Source organism: Eutrema salsugineum, unplaced genomic scaffold (assembly GCF_000478725.1).
Source record: "Eutrema salsugineum unplaced genomic scaffold, Eutsalg1_0 scaffold_13, whole genome shotgun sequence".
Lineage (NCBI taxonomy): Eukaryota > Viridiplantae > Streptophyta > Magnoliopsida > Brassicales > Brassicaceae > Eutrema > Eutrema salsugineum.
In genome coordinates this window covers 376,134-397,425 of record NW_006256885.1, presented here as the reverse complement: position 1 = coordinate 397,425, position 21,292 = coordinate 376,134, and the positions used below count along the sequence as shown (strand labels likewise).

At 34.7% G+C, this 21,292-nt stretch overlaps 4 protein-coding genes and 1 pseudogene across 7 annotated transcripts; 2 read left to right on the top strand and 3 right to left on the bottom strand.

Annotated features, from left to right (window-relative positions):
• The first annotated feature begins 42 nt into the window (after positions 1 to 42).
• LOC18025049 (probable methyltransferase PMT1) lies at positions 43 to 3,558 on the top strand. The gene is made up of 8 exons (XM_006405985.2): positions 43 to 338; positions 882 to 1,158; positions 1,239 to 1,403; positions 1,496 to 1,678; positions 1,760 to 2,354; positions 2,480 to 2,592; positions 2,687 to 2,907; positions 2,995 to 3,558. Exons 2-8 carry the CDS (start codon positions 919 to 921, stop codon positions 3,311 to 3,313), a joined length of 1,836 nt encoding a protein of 611 aa, XP_006406048.1. The 5' UTR covers positions 43 to 338; positions 882 to 918; the 3' UTR covers positions 3,314 to 3,558.
• A 5,146-nt stretch (positions 3,559 to 8,704) lies between these two features.
• Positions 8,705 to 13,710, top strand: LOC18025048 (serine/threonine-protein kinase 38-like). Of its 4 annotated transcripts, none has more exons than XM_006405984.2 (14): positions 8,705 to 9,056; positions 9,661 to 10,043; positions 10,398 to 10,572; positions 10,949 to 11,032; positions 11,116 to 11,357; positions 11,457 to 11,682; positions 11,854 to 11,933; positions 12,030 to 12,114; positions 12,291 to 12,422; positions 12,522 to 12,635; positions 12,741 to 12,788; positions 12,926 to 13,013; positions 13,105 to 13,161; positions 13,315 to 13,710. In XM_006405984.2, exons 2-14 carry the CDS (start codon positions 9,820 to 9,822, stop codon positions 13,422 to 13,424), a joined length of 1,665 nt encoding a protein of 554 aa, XP_006406047.1. In that variant the 5' UTR covers positions 8,705 to 9,056; positions 9,661 to 9,819; the 3' UTR covers positions 13,425 to 13,710. The 4 variants fall into 4 exon arrangements, with proteins under 4 accessions (XP_006406047.1, XP_024015057.1, XP_024015059.1 ...); XM_024159289.1 differs by having other exon boundaries at positions 8,725 to 9,065; XM_024159291.1 differs by having other exon boundaries at positions 8,727 to 8,961.
• Positions 13,711 to 14,071: 361 nt separating this feature from the next.
• Positions 14,072 to 15,199, bottom strand: LOC18025047 (F-box/kelch-repeat protein At5g51250). The gene has a single exon (XM_006405983.2). It carries the CDS (start codon positions 15,194 to 15,196, stop codon positions 14,072 to 14,074), a length of 1,125 nt encoding a protein of 374 aa, XP_006406046.1. The 5' UTR covers positions 15,197 to 15,199.
• Positions 15,200 to 17,030: 1,831 nt separating this feature from the next.
• On the bottom strand, positions 17,031 to 17,642 carry LOC18025046 (annotated as a pseudogene).
• A 1,571-nt stretch (positions 17,643 to 19,213) lies between these two features.
• On the bottom strand, positions 19,214 to 20,380 carry LOC18025045 (F-box/kelch-repeat protein At5g51250). Its single transcript, XM_006405981.2, has one exon. It carries the CDS (start codon positions 20,378 to 20,380, stop codon positions 19,214 to 19,216), a length of 1,167 nt encoding a protein of 388 aa, XP_006406044.2.
• Between the last annotated feature and the right edge of the window lie 912 nt (positions 20,381 to 21,292).

Genomic DNA, 21,292 nt, shown 5'->3' with positions numbered 1-21,292 from the left:
CTTAAATAATTAACGACCTTGACGCTAATTTCTCTCTCTCCTCACTCGAAGTCTCTCTCTCTCGCTGCCGCTTTGCTGCTTTGATTCCAATTTCCACCAAAAAGGAAGGAAGAGAAAGGAGAGAAGTTTGTTCGTTTCCCAATATAGACAATAGAGAACGAAGAAGAAGAAGCAGTCTCTTTTTCACTTCTTTAGATCCGAATCTCGCTCCATTTCTTCGATCTCTTCTTCTCTACCGACGATTTTTTGCCTCTCTCTCTCTCTCTCTCTCTCTCTCTCTCTGTGCCTTGATCTTGATCTCTCTGTCCCCGTCTCTTCCAAATCTACACAACTACTGAGTGAGTTTTTCTCTTCATTTCGGAGTTTTCTTATCCTTATCTTTATGCATCTCCAGAACTAGGTTTCGGGTTAATACGTTTACGATTTGCTGCTTATCGTTTAATGGATTTGATCGCGGAATTTGTTAATTTTTGGAATTCTTATTGAAAATTTTCAGTCTCTTACGATTTTTTTTCCTCTTTTGGTTGAGATTTGAGTTGCTTTTTGTTATGATGAACAGTGCGTGATTGTTTCTAGTTTGATACAGATCCATGATTGGCAACTTTTGAGATCATTTATGGCTTTGATCATTAATTGGCAGAACAAATTTCAATACGCCATTAGGGACCATAATGTTTGCTAGAGTCAGATTAATTGCTACTTGATCTTTGTATAGTTTATTTAGCTCGTTTCAGGTTTGGTGTCAAGATTGTCCTGATTTGTTTTTATGTTCTTAAAGAACATAGCTTGTACAATTTTCTTGGGATATTGAGTACGGTCACATGTTTCTGTAATTGGAAAAAAAAAAAACAAATCATCTGTTCAATTTTGTTGTTACGTAGAATCTCTCTTTTGGAGTCGTCACTATACACAAAGGCGATGAGAGGAAGATCAGATGGAGGGAAAAAGAAGCCGGTGATTGTTTTGGTCTGCGTTGCAGCGTTGGTACTTGTTTTTATATATCTGTTCTTTGGCTCCTCTAACCATGGGGCATCAGCTATTGAGTATGGGAGGAAACTTGGGTTGGGTGGTGATGAAGATGATAACAAGAAAGATGACACTTCTAGCTTGTTTGCTGTTGAAGAAGGAAGCAATGGTTTCACACCAAGAAGCTTTCCTGTGAGTTCTTTGATCCCTTTTTAATAAATTTATTATCCACTTCGACGTTCAGTTGATGATTATCTTCTTTTCTTGAAAAGGTGTGTGATGACCGCTACTCGGAGCTTATTCCTTGCTTAGACAGGAATCTCATATACCAAATGAGATTGAAGCTGGACTTGTCTTTGATGGAGCATTATGAACGCCATTGTCCTCCTCCTGAAAGGCGATTTAACTGCTTGATTCCTCCTCCTCCAGGATATAAGGTGTGTCATTTCTCTAGTTTTGCTGATATGATCACTGTCTCGACATATCTTGTGCATGTTTTGAAAGATGTTTTCTCTGTCAATATGTTTAGATTCCAATCAAGTGGCCGAAAAGCAGAGACGAAGTGTGGAAAGTGAACATTCCTCATACTCACCTTGCGCATGAGAAGTCTGATCAAAACTGGATGGTTGTCAAAGGAGAAAAAATCAATTTCCCTGGTGGAGGCACACATTTTCACTATGGTGCTGATAAGTATATTGCATCAATGGCAAATGTAAGGCAGATACTATGATCTTATACACAACAGAGATAGTAAGCTTTCTTCAGTTACTGATACTATTCTCGGAAATTGCAGATGCTTAACTTTCCAAGCAACATTTTAAACAATGGTGGGAGGCTGAGGACATTTCTTGATGTTGGCTGTGGTGTTGCAAGTTTTGGAGGTTATCTTCTTTCATCGGATATTATGACGATGTCCTTGGCACCGAATGATGTGCATCAGAACCAAATCCAGTTTGCTCTTGAGAGAGGGATTCCTGCATACCTCGGTGTTCTAGGGACCAAGAGGCTCCCATACCCAAGCAGATCATTTGAACTTGCACACTGTTCACGTTGCCGAATCGATTGGCTTCAAAGAGATGGCCTTCTTCTTCTCGAGCTAGACAGGGTGCTAAGACCTGGTGGCTATTTTGCATATTCATCTCCGGAAGCATATGCACAAGATGAAGAGGACCTCAGAATATGGAGAGAAATGAGTGCTCTTGTGGGGCGTATGTGCTGGACGATAGCTGCGAAAAGGAATCAAACTGTAATTTGGCAAAAACCTTTGACAAACGATTGTTATTTGGAAAGAGAACCTGGAACGCAGCCTCCTCTATGCAATTCTGACAGTGACCCTGATGCTGTGTATGGTGTAAACATGGAAGCATGCATTACTCAATACAGTGACCGTAAGTTTTCCCCCTTGCTTTTCAGTAACAGAGAATATAAATCCGTTTATTAACATCACATGTCTGTGATAGAGCATATCTTAGAACATATGCCCACTGAAACCATTTTTTCTCATTTCAATTAGATGATCACAAAACCAAGGGAAGTGGATTGGCTCCATGGCCAGCACGATTAACCTCTCCTCCTCCTCGGCTAGCTGATTTTGGATATTCCACTGACATGTTTGAGAAGGATACGGTATGTTTATGCCAATGATCTTATTTGTTGCAATCGAATCCCCAATGATGTAGAAACTGTACTAGTCACCTTATATTATTGCTTCCCCATTCAGGAAACTTGGAGGCAGAGGGTAGATACTTATTGGGATCTCTTGAGTCCTAAAATTCAATCAGACACTGTGAGGAACATAATGGACATGAAAGCAAACATGGGTTCGTTTGCTGCTGCTCTGAAAGAAAAAGATGTTTGGGTTATGAATGTTGTTCCTGAAGACGGTCCTAACACGCTTAAACTAATATACGACAGAGGCCTGATGGGCGCAGTTCATAGCTGGTCAGTCTCTCTTCTTAACCTGTCACTTAATCAAATTCATTAGTGTATATGTTTCTCTTATAATTTATTTTTATGATTTTGTCGCAGGTGTGAAGCGTTCTCAACTTACCCTAGGACTTATGATTTACTCCATGCTTGGGACATCATTTCCGATATCAAGAAGAGAGGTTGCAGCGCAGAGGATTTGCTGTTGGAGATGGACCGTATACTACGCCCAAGCGGCTTCATACTCATAAGGGACAAACAATCCGTAGTCGATCTTGTCAAGAAATATCTCAAGGCTTTGCATTGGGAAGCAGTTGAAACCAAGACGGCCACAGATTCAGACCAAGACTCGGACAGTGTCATACTTATTGTCCAGAAGAAGCTGTGGTTGACAAGTGAAAGCCTCAGAGATTTGGAGTAATGATGATGATGATGAGGCTTAAAAACTGCCTTCAACATGAAGAACAACATTCAGGAAAAGAGATTTCTTTATTGGGAGAGTCTAATCGAAACATACAACGAAGAAATTTCGTTTTATAGAGGCAATTTAACGTTTCTTTTTCTACTTTTGATATATTTCTTTCTTTACATATTCATATATGTTGTTTGTATGGTTCATTAGAGAGAACTACGTTTCCTATCAATTTAAAATCTTTTTTGGTGCAATTTATGTATTTAATCATTGATTAATAGATTTACAAACCAAATTGATTATTCATTAAACATAGAATCTACTATATTGAATATTAAAAATAATACTTCATATAACTCAATCCAAAACTCTAGGATGATTAGAAATCATTTCTTTACGCTCTTTAGAATATTTGTTATGATCGCTGGTAGAACATTAAATAACGAAGAAAAATTAAAGAAGCGTAATGGAAACAAAGGCACGCGTGTTATTTACTTAGTCCCATGATAGTCACAAGTTACTTTACTGTTGTTGGAAGAAATCTTTAGGTTTTGTCCCAAGCAAAATTGGGCGATAATGATTATATTAAGAGGGAAGAGGAAATAATTAAGTATAATTGCATTTGATGATTATATTTCGTTGGTCCAAAAGGAAACTAAACATGTGAGAGTGTTCTACAAATTTTGTCTTTGTGGACACAAAGTTGAAGCTGTTGTACACTTCTCTAAGTTAACTCCCATGATATTTGCCCCCACTTTTTTTTTTTGTTATATTCTATCCAAATAATTGGTCTTGAAATTTATTAGCCATGAGTCTATGACTATAACATCCATATTTTTAATTTTAATTATAGCTAGACTCGCACGGCAATAAATGTAAAAAAAAAAATCATTCTTTGTTTCTTGTTTTTTTAATTTATATTTGGAGGATCTATATAGATAGTAGGTCTTGTATACTTCTATCTAAAATAAATATTGGACGTCCATTTTCGTTTATCTTGGACTGCCTTCTTCTTCATTTTTTTGTTTTTGTATAGCTTGCACTCTTGACTCTTCTTAATTACAAGGAACAAGCAATTGCGAATTGATAAGCATGAAGATTTTATTGAGGTAGATGATAATTTTACGAGATCGATGTTATCCAAAAATGTAAACAGAACAGAGTATGAAAAATATTATTGGCATTTTACCAAAAAAACAAAAACTTATTGGCACAAATGTAAAGAGAGTATTTATTAGTTATTGTAACATTTAAGATAATTATACAATATATATATATATATATATGTGGTATGATAATAAATAAGATGTTGAATATTGGATATAGAATCATCGTCGCTGGAAATAAAATCTTTTTAATAACTTGAATATCCATGCCCTTGAACTTAAAAAAAAACTTGAATATCCATAGGAAAAAAATCATATTATAGAAAAAATGATATCTAGAAAATATGGTTGGAAAATATTTAATACTATATCAATATAGATAAATTTTCCATACGTTTTTCAATTCATTTGACTTACGTACTGCGATCCTTAACAGTTTCTTATATATACCAACATTTTATTTGTATACCAAATTACCAACATAATCATTGGTACGTACCGCAATTTTGTATAATTATATGACGATATAAACATGTAGAAAATTAAAACATATACTAATAGTGGTTAATTTCTTTTCTTTCGGTATGAACTATCGTTGGAACCACTGTAATTACACTTGTAAGCCGTTGCGTTATATCTAACTTTTTATAAATAGTATAAAACATTTAATATATTTCGGAAAATATTAACGTGATACATATACCTACAAAGTTTGGCAATACACATAATGGTCCCCTACGGCTACGTTACTCTCCCCCACCTCAAAGCTGTTCATAGTGGCCCTAAAAGATTTAGAAAATCAAATCCTTATCATCTCTGTTCTCTGAAAATATATTTTTTTCTTTCAAAAGATAAATGGGTCGAAGTTGCTTTTTTTTTCCCTTTCAAATCGTATTATTGTGGCGCCAAAAAAATGCAGATGTCACGTACATTACTTTGAAAGATAACTTCATTTAGCAAAAAATAATAATTTATCGAATCTTTATTTCAAATTCGAGTTCAGCATGTTTAGAGACTTGAACACAAATTAGTCATGAGATCTTATGAACAAGAAAAAAAAAACAAAAGTATTTATACTATTTTTACTTTATATAACTTGCAGTATCGACAAACTCTGATCACTTATATAAACACATCGTTTGATTCCTCAAATTCAAATTATTGAAAGTGTTTATTACGTGAGGAGATTTTTTTTTTGAAAAAAGTTAATAAAGCTAAGAGGTGAGGGGGGATAAGTAAGAAAATAAAGTAAAAAAGGAGTGGAATCTTGTATTTTGTTTCCGGTAAAGGAGTGGCATGTAGTAAGTAATATTATTGTATAAAATCACAAGTATGATGAAAAAAAAAAAATTACATAATTTTCTAGAAACACTAGAACATAATTTTCTAGCAACAGTAGAATATAAAATCATTAGATATAGTGAACTAATAGTAAATGACAAGAATTAACTTTTAGTGGTTCTTTTTTGCTTTTTTAACTAAATTTGTTTAGTGATTTATTATCTAATATCTATTATCAATAGTAAAGATTTGTTAATGAATTGAAGAGTCTGGCGAAAAGAAAAAATTAACAATGTTTTCTCCAAAATACCTTTACGTGATTTGGTAATTTCTGTAACGATTGGAAAAGAAAAGAGTATACTTCTACTGAGAAAATCACAAAAGAGCATTAGTTGTTGAAATCTTAGGACCATGGTGTTCACTTCAGAAATGCAACGTGGCGTGATGCGTATTGCGTCTCCGGCGGACATCAAGGCTTTTGAATCCTTTTTCGTTTCTTGCGTGTGTGTGTTTTCTTTGGCATGTTATCTTGTGTTAATGTTTTGTTATCTTGTGTTGATGTTTTGTTATCTTGTGTTGATCAAAACATCAGATATAATTGGTGAACCAATCCGTAGAACAAAAATCATAATAATAGCAAATAAAATTCGGGTAATGATATTTAGGAAATCAAAAGTTATTATTTGATGTGCACTTCTAGAAAAAAACGTGTTAGATAATACGAGTAATGTATAAATAAGTATATGTTATTGAGAAGTGTTTGACAATTTAGAGTAATTTTAAGAACATAGAAAAAATTGTGCATACATTCTTAAAAAATAAAATTATTTAAATGTTCAGATCTCTGGATAATTATCTGACCATACCTTACTCGTTGAGAAACTTGAGATAAATTATGTGAACATCCTAAAATTTATGTTACCTTTACTTGAAAAATTACTAATTTGTGGTAGATATATATAACGGAGAATGAATTCTTATGAAAAAATTATGCAGTTATAATCACGAAACAAATAAAAGGTTTAGAGTACAATCTAGATGAGTAACGTACTAGTGATTAGTGATCAGGCAACTGAATAGAGAAGTTTGGTGTTTTTGATCTCTTAACCACTTACCCGTAGATTATTCTTGTACTGGATATTTAAGTGGATAGTATGACCGACCATACAACCTAATATCAAAGGTCCAAGTAAAATAATGACTTATCCAGTTGTTTTGTAGAGTCGGATCTAAACATGTCTCAAACGGAGTTTTGGAGCCAATAATCTCTATATTATTATTTGAGTAGACATTTTAAAATATAATCTTTATTTTGTAAGATATTACATGATATGCCATTATAAATAACAAAGAATAATTAAAATAGAAAAGATAACAAAGAATAATTAAAATAGAAAAGAATATAGTTGTCTTTCAACTCTATTGCTAAAAATATGAAAAGTCTTTATTTCTCATTTAATAGAGTATATTTATTATTTAATTTCTAAATTCAAAAATCTGATAGTTTTTATAATTTCTATTTTCAAATGATATTATAAAGTATATTTAATTAAAAAACGTGAAAATAAATTTTTGAATTTAGAAATATTATAAAAGTCAAAATTAAAAGTTATGATATTAAAAAAGTGGTGAAGTGTTTTTTTTTCAATAATTTGCTACATTTGATTGATTATATACAAAATACTTTTCTAGTTATTTTATTGAAAATTTGATATGAAAAATTGATTTTTAAATAAAAAAAGTTTGTGGTGAAATGAGAGTTATTAAACAGTGAATATTATAATTAATTATTAAATTTTAATCCAATACAAATATGTTAAGTAAACGGGTTAGTTCGATATGAACAGATTATAATTTTAATTTTTTAATACCCACAAAAAAATCTCAAAATTCAAAATATTAATTTTTTAAAATAGGTAATATATTCAATCTACTAAATTATATATATTTTTAAATTAAATATAATTTGTTGTATATTTATTTATTATATATCAAATCTAAGTGTAAAGAATATTATATTATATTCATATATAGTTAAAAAGATAAAATTAAATTTTTATAGTTAGTGAACAGATTATAAATGTCAATTATTAAACTATGCAAATTAGAGTTGATGATTATAATATTATAATTTTTATATAATAGCCTAGATAATATTTTAGTTTAGTGCCAACGGGTTTAAAACAACTTATTTTGCTTTACACGCTTATAAAATAACTTCATATACGGATTAACTTATTTTTTATAATTCAAAAAAAAATATATATATATACAGATCAACTCATTATTTAAAATTCACAAAAATATACACTATATTATTGTAAACTTTATAACAATAACTGTTTTTACAAAATAACTATTTTCATCAAATTATTTAAATTAATTAAAAATTAAAAATATATCTTCCGCGCTATAGCGCGGGTTAATCCCTAGTTAAGATATAACATTAAGTAATTTGTTACACATATGAAATATGAAATATCAGTAAGTTATTAACTCAAACCTAAACGATAACATATCACATATGTCATTCTTTTAGTAAAATTCTCTTTTAGTAAATAGAATACATCATTTTTTTTGCTTTCATAATAGTTTTTTTTTTGGTCAAGCTTTCATAATAGTTTTTCAAGTTTTGTTTATCAAGGATAAAAAATTAAAAATCACTAATATAGTTTGGTGGACACTTGACAGATACCAAAATCTAGTTTCTAAAATCACTGATTGTTTGCCAATAACAAAAATTCTAATCACTTCTTTTTAAATAATGATTTTTAATAAAAGTTAAAATATTTAATATTGTTGTATCATGAAGTCATTGAAGTGGGTAAGCCGTGATCATCTAGTTTTAATATACTGTACGTCTTCGTTTAGATAAGGTAATTAATGTTTTATTTTAATGACTAAGATCTATACAATTAAACTCCTAATCCATTGTTTCTATGATTTGACATTAAACCAATCCCCAAAAAGGCTAAAGTCTAAATTTATTTGCCCAAAGAGAAGCAGAAGAAAGAGCAGTTGTTTGTTGCATTGTCTCTTTGTAATTTACACATCAAAAGCAACAAAAACTTCAAACTTTCCTTTCTCCTTTCTCTTTCACTGCAAATTTTTTCTTCTTACCCATAAAAATCGAAGAAAATCGAGGAATCAATTCCCTGGATTCGAGGGTTTCTTCCCCTTTCCTCTCTTACTTGAACTATTACCACAAAATCGCGCCTTTCTATCCTCTCCTGCTTTGTGTTTCCAATCCTCACGCTTTGTTCTTGAGAGGTCTTCAGTATATCTGCTTCATCTGAATTGTTTGATTTTGAGTTCTGCTGCATTTTCGTCGACTCAATTTCCCGCTTGATTCCTTAATTGACCTGGTACATTGAGTATGTTCTGTTATTTGCACATTCTGTTTTACTCTTTCCAAATCGATTTGCTATCGCTTTACCTTCGAACTGATCTAATGAGTTTGTTTTGGAACCTATGGCCAACTATTGGTGGGAAATTCTCAAAATTTGGTTTCAGATATGTGTTTGATTTGGGAACATACTGTTAGGGCTGGCTAGTGATGAAAGTTTAGGAAACTGGTGAGAGAAAAAGGTGCCAACTTTTTACTCGTTTACCAACTTGGCTACTAGGCACTAGGGACTAGGCATCTGATTAACAATTCAATGCTCAGACATATGATTGAGTCTTTTTGTTTGTGTTCAAGGTTATGGTTTACTCAAAATAGCAATAGTAGCAGCTAATTATGTCGTCTTATTCAGTAATCCATCTCCATGACCTGGTCAATTTGCGTTTATGTTTTGCGTTTACTAAACTATTCTTCAACATACTTTTTTTGTGCTTACTGCAAGTGTAATACGTGTTCATGTAAGCACAATGGGTCAAAGTGTCAAACATTGTTTTGTTGAATCGAATATGCTCTTTTAGATTTGTCGTTGGAGTCACTGCTAGCTCTTATATGTTATCTTGTTGTAGGTGCAAGGCGCTAGAGACACCTGTCCGGTCGTATGACATATGAATATTGCTGTACATAGCTGGAGTAGACGTCATAGTCCGAGCAAATCAAACTCTCCGCTGACTTTTGAGTAAGGAGCATATCTAGATTTTTGGTTTGGAATCGACTTAAGGGAAGCGATGGATATTGCCAGAGCTTGGCTGAAGAAGTTAAAGTCTAAAGGGAAGGATAAATCCTCGAAAAGGAAGGAAACTACTAGAGGCAATGTAAAGGAGGGATCAAAAGCAGTTGGAGGTGAAGAAGCTGTGTCAAATGCAACAAAGCAGAAGGCTGCAGCTGCGAAACAGTATATTGAAAATCACTACAAAAAACAAGTGCAAAGTCAGCAGCAAAGACAAGAGCGGTATGGTTTCATCACATATTTTCAAGCTAAATAATGAAGTTTTTCATTAGCATCCAAATTCGTGACGCTTGCACAAGTTTCTGACAGAATTTTTTTCTGTCAGCATTATATTGGTCCTGGTTTTCAATTTTTGGTTGCAAAGTTAGAAGGTAGTCAATGGTCTTGTTGATGATTAGGATTAGAGAAATTAGTTAGCTCTAGAGTTAACTATCTTTATGAGAGATTTATTTGTCCGATTTGTCAAGGTAAAATTTGGTATATGACATATCTTTATGTGAAGCTTGCCGTCTCTTTTGACTCTTTTATCGGTAATTTTACCTAAGCACTTTTTTTGGGTAATTACATATGATGCAGACGCAATATGCTGGAAAATAAGTTAGCAGCTGCAGAAGTCTCTGAGGAAGAGCAAAAGAATTTGCTTAAGGATTTAGAGAAGAAGGAAACTGAATACATGCGCCGTCAGAGACATAAAATGGGAACTGATGACTTTGAGCCATTGACAATGATAGGAAAGGGCGCTTTTGGAGAGGTAGCACTAATCTTACTGTAATTTTGTTTTTCTGCCATATTTAGTAGATCACTATTTTTTTTTTCAGTTTTTCATTGACGTGTATATCTGCACATCATGTATATTTTCTGAAGATGAAAGTCTGTAATATTTAGCCTCCTTGAAGTGCTTGCACCAATAGATTCAATGCAATATGCAATATGCAGTATTTCTTTTATTCGTTGATCTTTAGTTGACTAGTAGGCTGTATGCTTTATGGCACCTGAGAATAAATACAACTTTTCTTGAAAATCAGACTGTTTTCTAGTTTTAAGCATGGGTCATACACAAGTTAGCTCTAGGTGTTGGATATGGCAGTTTTTGGTTCTCTTATGATTTTGTTTCTATCTTGATGCAGGTTAGGATATGTAGGGAGAAGGGAACAGGTCATGTCTATGCAATGAAAAAGCTTAAGAAATCTGAGATGCTTCGTAGAGGCCAGGTATCTCTTTCAAGGTGCCTTTATTTGAGATATCTTCTTGTGTTCTATCAACGTATTTGTTGAAATCTGATTTTCTGTGTCAGGTGGAACATGTAAAAGCAGAGAGAAATTTACTCGCAGAGGTGGACAGCAATTGCATCGTGAAGCTGTATTGTTCTTTCCAAGATGAAGAGTATTTGTATCTTATTATGGAGTATCTACCTGGTGGGGATATGATGACGTTACTTATGAGGAAAGATACACTTACTGAAGATGAGGCAAGATTTTATGTCGGGGAAACTGTCTTAGCTATTGAGTCCATTCATAAGCATAACTACATCCACAGGTCTAGTGAAGCAATCAGGCTATATGAATTTGATACTGTATTCATTTTTTTTTCGTTTTCGGTTCTAAAGTATGAATTAACTTCTCCATTTGGTTACAGAGATATCAAGCCTGATAATCTGCTACTCGACAGAAGCGGTCACATGAAATTATCAGATTTTGGATTATGTAAGCCATTAGACTGTAGTGTTCTCCAGGAAAAGGATTTTACAGTTGCACACAACCTTAGTGGGGCTCTACAAAGTGATGGTCGCCCTGTGGCACCGAGACGCACACTCTCCCAGATGGAACAACTGCAAAACTGGCAGAAAAATAGAAGGATGCTTGTGAGTGTTATGTTATGCAAATCAGTCTTTTCTTGCTCTGTGATATCCACTTTTACAAGACTGAAGAAACGGTCATTAATATACTCATCTTGTGGAAGTTTTCCTCTCTGTTGATATAGAAGGTTCTGTTGAAATATAGCTTATTAAGTTGATTTTTTTAATTGATTGCAGGCTTATTCCACAGTTGGAACTCCTGATTATATCGCCCCAGAAGTTTTGCTGAAGAAAGGTTATGGAATGGAATGTGATTGGTAGGTGCATCAAAACTGTTTGGTCTTGTTCGTTTTTGTTTCTTCAGTTCAAGTAGTTATTGTTGATGAAATATTTTTTTGCGTTTATTCCTTTAGGTGGTCTCTTGGTGCCATTATGTATGAAATGCTTGTGGGATTTCCACCATTTTATTCAGATGATCCAATGACAACTTGTAGAAAGGTAACAATTTCCACTTGTATGGGCCTTATATATAAAAATCCGATTTTGACTCCGTTCTAGTGATCTCAAAATTTGCATTCTATTCCCCTCTTGATCTGCTTATGGCTTCTCTTTGGTATTACTTCTATGCGCACCTTTTCATGTTTCATCTCTGAATACCTTCCTTTTTATTGCAGATAGTAAATTGGAAAAATTATTTGAAATTCCCGGAAGAGGTTAGACTATCACCTGAAGCCAAGGATCTTATCTGTAGACTTTTATGCAACGTAGAACAAAGGCTTGGAACAAAAGGAGCAAATGAAATTAAGGTACTGTGTGCTTTTAACAGCTTTAAGATTTGAAGTTCCTCTGTGTAAAGACTATTGACAGTCACCTAAAAAACGTTTTTTTGCTGGCATTTCTTCTAGGATCATCCTTGGTTCAGAGGTGTCGAATGGGGAAAATTATATCAAATGAAGGCTGCTTTTATTCCACAAGTCAATGACGAGTTGGACACCCAAAATTTCGAAAAATTTGATGAGGTAAACTATAAGTGATCCTATGAGAAAGATGGTTGAAAATATATAAAAATAGATGGCACCATTATTGATGCGTGTAGATGAATTCTTTGATTCCTTCTTTAACAGACTGACAAACAAGTTCCAAAGGTGACAAAATCAGGTCCATGGAGAAAGGTAACAAAATTTTCTTGCAAAGAGAACTTTCATGTGACAACAATCTTCAAAAAAGGGGTTGCTTGAAGTCATGCATATATACACTCTGTTGTCATTAGCATTCTTAACTTGAGACTTGCTTTTGTTTTATTCTTCAGATGCTCTCATCCAAAGACATTAATTTTGTGGGTTATACTTACAAGAACGTTGAAATCGTAAATGATGATGACCAATTACAAGGGATAGGTAAATCTCACTTACATAACTAATTAAGTTGACTTGTGAGTAAACATTGCATGTTTGCTCTGTTGTAATTTGTTTTGTGTTACTGATGTAGCTGAGCTGAAGAAGAAGAGCACAAAGCCAAAGCGGCCATCAATTAAATCTCTTTTTGGTAAATGAGTTTGCCATCTAAACAAATATCTGTTTGATAATGATTACATAGCTAACATTATTACTATCTATTTCAATTCATCATCTCAGGATTGCTTGATACTATCATATGTATTAGCTCTCTAACTAGATTGTAAAAAAAAACATTTGACAGAGGATGAATCAGCGAGTGGCACAACAAGTTACCAAGGAAGCTTCTTAAAACTCTTGCCAACGCAAATTGAAGTTCCAGAGAAAGAAGGCAAATCCAGCTCATCCGGGTGACAAAGGCACAAGCCTAAACCAGCTCTTTGATTCAATCTTTAGTTTGTCATATGCATTGGTTTTTGGTCGAGATTGAATGATTAATTTTGAATAGATATATACTATAGTAAGCCTATTAGTTGGTTTTAAGCACTTGCTTTGAAGTGAGTAGCAAACTCAACAAGTGGGAAAGTTAGGACCGTGGTGGTTTCGCAAGTATTTGTATATACATGGTTCATTCTTTTGTGGGTGAGTTTTTGATATCAAAACAGAATGTGAACAAGCTTGTGATAATTAACAAAGCATTGTTAACTAGAATGATGATAAAGTAAAAGAAGTAACTTGTGATTTGCAACTATACAGAATCAAGACATAGCATTCCAAAAAAAAACTACAAAAGAGATTCTATACAAAGAAAAAGAGTTTAAAATTTAAAATTTTATACACCTATATTTTGAATTGTAAGAGACGATATAGACATTAAGATCCTTAGATAGTTAGATTGTTAAAACTAAAACCATGAATGATTCATCAACTTAATTGAAAATAACCTAACCGTGTAGTTTTGAGCAACTATTTGAGGCAGCGAAAATTTGAAGTTTAGATTTGAGAATGACACTAAACGTTCTATGAACAATCTTGGATGATTTTTGACTCGAACACATTCATCAAACAGTAGCAGCAAGAGCCTTGACAAACTTATAGCCTATAGGAACTGTGAGAACATGATCAAACCACTCAACTATTCCCCAAATCTCACAGCTTTTGCGTCTCTCAAGCGCAATTTCCGCACACCAAATCATCTTCTGGCTACCCAAATTCTCTTCCCAAAATACCGCCATCTTACCTCCATGATCAGCCAATCTGACAGTACCAGGAAGAGGCAATTTACCTAGACCTACCAAACCTTTCAATTGTTTCCACATTCTCACCTCAGTGTCATACCATCTGAATCCTCCAAATGGAGCAGAGTACAAAACATTCTCTATCTCGCAATAACAATCCAAAAACATATAATTACCTCTTCTTGTTTCAACGTTGTCCCATCTACCTTCCTTGGAATTGTAAGCAACCATGTCTCCGCAAGCCACCACGTTAAACTTTCCGTCAATACATGAGCTTCTCGAGTTATAGAAACTGTGTTTTGTGTAGCTGCAAGGAAGCTCAGGATCCCAAGTTTTTGTTTTTGTGTCCAACACCTCGAACGAGTTCTTCTTCGCGTATAGGCAAGAGTTTCCTGCTACATATATCTTTCCATCAACGACGCTAGCAGAAAGTGAAGTTAGCTCCACCTGCATGTTTGGAGCCTCGTGCCACGTGTGAAACCGACAGTCCATAACCAAGACGCTAGAGGATGGCTTAAAGTCGTATCTGCTTTTGCATCCGATGTTGTAGATATCAGAACCAACGGCCACAAGACACGAAAAGTAGGCAGGAGGAGAATGAAGAAACGGGACTCTAGCCAAAACATATCCACTTGACTTCTTGTTCAAGCTAGTGTCATTGGTTAGGGTTTTATCAGGTTTCCGGCAGAGGGTGAACCAGCGATTATCATAAGAGGATGCTAAGTACACATAGAGACAACTCTCGGTGTGACCCTGTAGTGACCGGGCCTTGTAAAGCTCCGGTGAAGCAAGGAGAGATCGAAAGCTCTTGGAGACTAGGGAGAGAGTCGGATAGTACAACCTTGACACTCGTGCCATGCAGCTCATTAGCAAATCATCGGGAAGCGACGTAAACGACGTTGATTGTGGCAACGGAGAGAGCACATTCTTCTTTTCCGGGGACGACATTGACGCGATACAAACGAAATCGAAATCGAAATCGCTTTTAGGTTAAGGTTTCAAAATTTTTAAAAAGCTTTTTATAACCAAAATCCATTGTAACTACTACGTGAAGAAACTTTAGTTGTAATAGATATTTATTTGGGGCTCAAGCCCACTTTATAATTTTAAGAAATCATTGTTAATTACATAATAAATAAACTGGACTAAGTTGTGATTTGCATTTATACATGATCAAAATGATCAAGACAACAACAAATTTTATACAAAGATACAGCTAAATTTTTGAATTGTAAGAGATAATTGATATTAAAGATTATAAGATCCATAGAATGCAAAATCTAAAACCATGAATGATTCAACGTAATCATCAAATAATTAAGGCTTAATGCGGATGCGGAAAGAAGAATTAGAAATAGAGAATAGCTTAACCGTATAGATTTTCATTTGAGCAACGTTCTATGAACAATCTTGGATGATTTTTTTGACTCGAGGTCTCGCCGTTTATTTGATAACCATTTATTTTCTATTTGCTGTGATTTGTCTCGCTAAATAACACTGTACGTAGATTGTTTTTCTTCCACTGTTGATCAATATGCTTTCTAGTTATAGCTTTTGCATATGTCTTTCTTTGCAAAAATGTTACTTAAATCAATAGTGTCACAGGAAGACGCTTGAGGTAAAACCCAGTATTAGTATACATATTCATTTGAATTTCTGGCATGACAGTATATATGCGTACATGGAACTTGTAGGATTTGGATTTTGACAGAAGGCATTTATGGTGTAGTGCCTGTAAACTTCTTCCAGAAGATCTAGTCGAGGCCTGATCAGCAATCCATACCTTTCTGATTCATGTAACTCGACATTAATCATTAATGTCATGTGAAGATCAATGTGCATGCGATCTATATCATGACAAGGATTGTCACTCCTTGTGAAACTTGATTTATGTAATATCTCAACGTCTTCGATGGCACATAACAGTTAATCTATACTCTCAAAGATTATATTGACTCTATTGTCAAAAGACACGGGTGCCTATGTGAGCAGAAAGTATCCAACATATAAAGACTCTTTGCTATTTTGAACGAAAAGGGAGAAAATAGAATAAAACATGAGCATTTCCTACAAAAATACGAAGCACGTTTGGTCTTTGAATTGATCAAACCTCATTGTAACTTGACCAAAAAAATAAAATAATAACAGGAAAAAAAGAAAAGGCTAAACGAGAAAATACCAAGGAAGCTTCTTGAAACTCTTGCCTCTAGCGTTGGTCAAGAACACACACATCAATCTTATCAAGAGGAACATGATAAAAAAACCACTAAACTTTTCAGCAAGGAAAACATGATCAAACCACTCAACTTTTCAAACCAAAAGAACATAATATCTTAGTTAAAGCCCCACAAGTAAGGCATTCCTCAAACGGTAGCAGCAAGAGCCTTGACGAAATCATAGCTTCTAGGAACTGTAACCACAAGATCAAACCACTCAAGTTTCCCCCAAATTTCACAGTTTTCACCCCAAAATACACAACTTTTGCAAATCTAACACCATAATCAGCAAATCTAACAAAACCATAAGATAACTCAGGTAGCCCTACCAAACCCTTCAAATATCTCCATATGTTTGACTTGGTGTCATACCATCCGACCCCTCCATTGAAAACAGAGTACATAACATTCTCTATCTCGCAAAAATTATCTGAAAGAAAACGACGCCACGTCCTTGGTTCAAGCTGGTCCTCCTTGGAATTGTAAGCAACCACATTTTCGTTAGCCACCATGTTAACATATAAGTCTCCCATGTTTTTTAAACTGTATTTTATGTCGATGGGCGGCTACCAAGTTTTTGTCTTTGTGTCCAACACCTCAAATGACTCATCCAAGGAATCTTTACGTAATCCTGCTACATATATCTTTCCATCAACTACGCTAGCACAAGGTTCAATCAGCTCCAAAGGCATGCTTGGAGCCTCGTGCTACGTGTGAGACCGACAGTCCATAACCGAGACGCTAGAAGAGTTGGATCCGATGTTGTAGATTTCAGAACCAACCGCCACAAGGCCCGAAAACTCTGCACGAGGAGAATGAAGAAACGGGACTCTAGCCAAAACATACCCACTTGACTTCTTCTTCAAGCTAGTGTCATTGGTTAGGGTTTTATCAGGTTTCCGGCAGAGGGTGAACCAGCAATTATCAGAAGAGGACGCTAAGCACAAATAGAGACAACTCTCGGTGTTTCCCAGGATTGACCGGGCTTTGTAAAGCTCCGGTGAAGCAATGAGAGATCGAAAGCGCTTGGAGACGAAGGAGAGAGTCAAATAGCACAACCTTGACACGCGTGCGAAGCAGCTGATTAGCAAATCATCGGGAAGGGGTGGATTTGACGGTGATTGTGGAGTTGGTGAGGGCACATTCTCCTTCCTCTTCTTCTTATCCGGGGAGGACATTGATACTAAGTAACGAAGACGAAGTCGCCTTTCTTTTAGGTTAAATTTTTGAATTTTCCAAAAGCTTTTTATAACCAAAATCATTGTCATGGTTACCACTTTCCTTTTTTTTGGGGAGGCAAAAAGAAAAAAGCTTTGCAAAGACATTTATTTGGGCCCAAACCCATTTTCCAAAGCTCAGTCAATTTCTCAAAAAAAAAAAAAAACTCACGCATTTGGTGTTGTATTATATACCTGGTTTGATTATATTTATTCAAAAACAGTTGCTGTGAAAATTGTACATCTAAAGTAATAAAAAAACTCAGTCTACATAGTCTTTGTGTTGTTTGTTAATAGTTTATGTTTGTGTTTTGTTGTTCTCTTTATGAAATTATGTCTCTCAAAGATCCAGGTTAATTAGCTGGTTTCAGTGAGCTTTGTCTCAAGAGTTTCTATGGTAATTTAATATGTGAACTTTGCATTCCACTGTATATTTGGACTTGTTTATTCTAATGAAGTTCACATGAAATGAAAAAAGTAACCAAACACAATCTAAATGTGACAAAAAAAAAACTTAATTAATTAGCAAAAAATAGTTTGACCAAAGCGATTAGGGATAAAATGGAAAGTATATATATATATATATATATTTTTTTTGAATCTATAAAATAGAAAGTATTGGATATGGATTTAACCAAGATTGCTCTTTGATTCAATCTTCATATATATTTTTTTTATATGCAATTGGTTTGGGATCGAGATTAAATGATTAGTTTTGACTCTACATATATAACTAACCTATTATGTTGTTGGTTTGGCACTTGTTTGTACAGCAATGCAACGATATCTCGAGTGTGTATATTAACGAAAGCCAATAGCCATTAATGTTCAGAATGCATTCTACTTTCCTATTCCGAAGCTGTATGTCGTATTTGTTCTTTGGTATTTGTTCTTCTTGATCTTTCAGACAATAATAACACATAAAAAATAAAATATACATGTATGTGATATATTCATACTTTTAGTTTATAATATTAATACATGGTTAACTAAGTATGGTATACGTCTGTACGAATTATGATCAACCACATGTACACATACAAATATGACATATATATACCATGACGAGATAATCAGATCTACAAATACAAACAAAACAGATAATTGAATCAAGATTTTGATATGATTTGCATTAAATTGTCAAATTCGATGTTACTGAAACATGGATTTAAGAAAGAAAACTTTTATGTTCCAATATATTTGATCTATATTTGAAACATGGATTTGATTTATTTTTTAAACCTTTTGGTATTTTGAATGAAAAGGGCTAAGCGAGAACAGATAAATGTAGTGTGCATCCAATAGAATTGCTTGATCCTAGCTATCATATGATTTAGCTCTAACGAGATCGTAGAAAAAAAAAACATTTGACAGAGGTTAAATCAGCTAGTTGCACAACAAGTTATATACTAACGAAGCTTCTTGAAACTCTTGCCCCTAGCAGTTTTGTTCAAGAAGAACGCTCACATCAATATTACCAAGAAGAGTTAAGATGATCAAACCTCTCAACCCTAAGCCTTGTGAGGCATTCATCAAACAGTAGCAGCAAGAGCCTTGACAAACTGATATCCTATAGGAACTGTAAGAACATGATCAAACCACTCAACTATTCCCCAAATTTCACAGCTTTCGCCCCAAATTTCCCAAAATTTGTGCCTTTTAAGCATAACTACCGCACACCAAATCATCTTCTGCTCACTAGAGAGCAAATACTCTTCCCAAAAAACCGCCATCTTACCACCATAATCAGCCAATCTAACAGAAACAGCAGGAGGAAACTTAGGTAGTCCTTCAAAAACCATCAAATATCTCCATTTTTGTACCTTGGTATCAAACCATCTAATCGCTCCCTCACCGGCAGAATACAAAACATTCTCTATCTCGCAATAAGTATCTGAAAACAACTTATCACACATCCTTAGTTCAACCTGGTCCAATCTACCTTCCCTGGAATTGTAAGAAACCAACTTTTCGCCAGCCGCCACCACGTAAAACCTTCCGTCTGCCGCCACGTGAAACTTTCCGTCAATACATGCGCTTCTTGAGTAATAAAAACTGCATCTTGTCTCGTTGCAAGAGATGGGCACATGATCCCAAGTTTTTGTTTTTGTGTCCAACACCTCCAGTGAGTTCTTATCATCACTACCTCTTCCTGATACATATATCTTTCCATCAACGACGCTAGCAGAAAGTGAAATCAGCTCCACAGGCATGCTTGGAGCCTCGTGCCACGTGTGAGACCGACAGTCCATAACTGAAACGCTAGAGTTGTTGATGATGGATCTTGATCCGATGTTGTAGATATCAGAACCAACTGCCACAAGACTCGGAAAGTACGCAGGTGGAGAATGAAGAATCGGGACTCTAGCCAAAACATACCCACTTGACTTCTTCTTCAAGCTAGTGCCATTGTTAATTAGGGTTTGATCAGGTTTCCGACAGAGCGTGAACCAGTGAGAATCATATTGGGATCCTAAGCACAAGTAGAGACAACTCTCTTCGTGTCCTAGAAGTGACCTGGCCTTGTAAAGCTCAGGTGAAGCAAGGAGAGATCGAAAGTGCTTGGAGACGAGGGAGAGAGTCGGATAGTATAACCTTGACACACGTGCGAAGCAGCTCAGAAAATCATCAGGAAGCGACGGAACCAACATAGATTGCGGAGTCGGTGAGAGCACCTTCTCCTTCTCCGAGGACGACATTGAAGGAATAAACAAAAACGAGAATCGCCTTTTAGGTTAAGTTTTTGAATATTCCAAAAGCTTTTTATAACCTAAATCATTGTAATTAGATATTTATTTGGACCCAAGCCCACTTTGCAATGCCCCAGTCAATTTCACACAAAAATTCACCAACGTCGATTAAATTATACCCGGTTTATGCACCAGGAAATTTTTATTTGATTGAATCTCATAAAAAAAAAGGATGCATGTGAAATATGTAAAACCTAAAGTAAAGAAACTCAATCTATATGACCAAAAAAAAAACTCGATTAAGTACAAAAGGATAAGTGGAAAGTATTGGAAATGAATTTGAGTCATTTGATTCAATCGTTATTTTATCATATGCATTTATGTTTTTGGGTAGAGATTAAATGATTAATTTTGAATCTGTATATATCAAACCTATTATGTAGTTGGTTTAGCAATTTTTTGTACAGCAATGCAAAGATGCGTGTTGTCAAGTGAGGATTATAGCTTAATCTCTCTCGCACACTCTCGCAACTTGAATCGATTTAAGGAAATGAGAACAGAAAAGTAGTAAATCAGAAACGAAAGAACACAGGAAATTAACGAGTTCAGGTCCCTAACTGGATCCCTACTTCTCGCCTGTGATCTCACACCATGAATCCACTATCTCCAGGTGAACTCAGCCTTTCTTTACAGATAAAACGTGAGGAATGTGTGACTAATGAGAGAAAGACATTTGTCGATAGTGGATCTACCTATCAAGACCCTCTTGACGAGTCTGAGTCTTCAACACACTTGACTTAGCCAATATGCAGGTTTGTGTTGACTTCACATGAAGCTTCATAACTTGGCTTCTCCTTCTCTTGATCTCTGTCTATATTCTTCATGTGTGTATCTAGCGATAGAGTTCAAAATGCATTCTTC

Excerpts from the sequence above, each read along its gene's own strand:
- LOC18025047 (XM_006405983.2), bottom strand. The coding sequence starts at position 15,196 with ATGTCGTCCCCGGAAAAGAAGAATGTGCTCTCTCCGTTGCCACAATCA.
- LOC18025049 (XM_006405985.2), top strand. The coding sequence starts at position 919 with ATGAGAGGAAGATCAGATGGAGGGAAAAAGAAGCCGGTGATTGTTTTG. Across the intron at positions 1,679-1,759 it reads ATATTGCATCAATGGCAAAT|ATGCTTAACTTTCCAAGCAA; the intron begins GTAAGGCAGATA and ends CGGAAATTGCAG. Across the intron at positions 2,355-2,479 it reads CATTACTCAATACAGTGACC|ATGATCACAAAACCAAGGGA; the intron begins GTAAGTTTTCCC and ends CATTTCAATTAG.
- LOC18025048 (XM_006405984.2), top strand. The coding sequence starts at position 9,820 with ATGGATATTGCCAGAGCTTGGCTGAAGAAGTTAAAGTCTAAAGGGAAG. Across the intron at positions 10,044-10,397 it reads CAGCAGCAAAGACAAGAGCG|ACGCAATATGCTGGAAAATA; the intron begins GTATGGTTTCAT and ends CATATGATGCAG. Across the intron at positions 13,162-13,314 it reads ATCAATTAAATCTCTTTTTG|AGGATGAATCAGCGAGTGGC; the intron begins GTAAATGAGTTT and ends AACATTTGACAG.
- LOC18025045 (XM_006405981.2), bottom strand. The coding sequence starts at position 20,380 with ATGTCGTCCTCGGAGAAGGAGAAGGTGCTCTCACCGACTCCGCAATCT.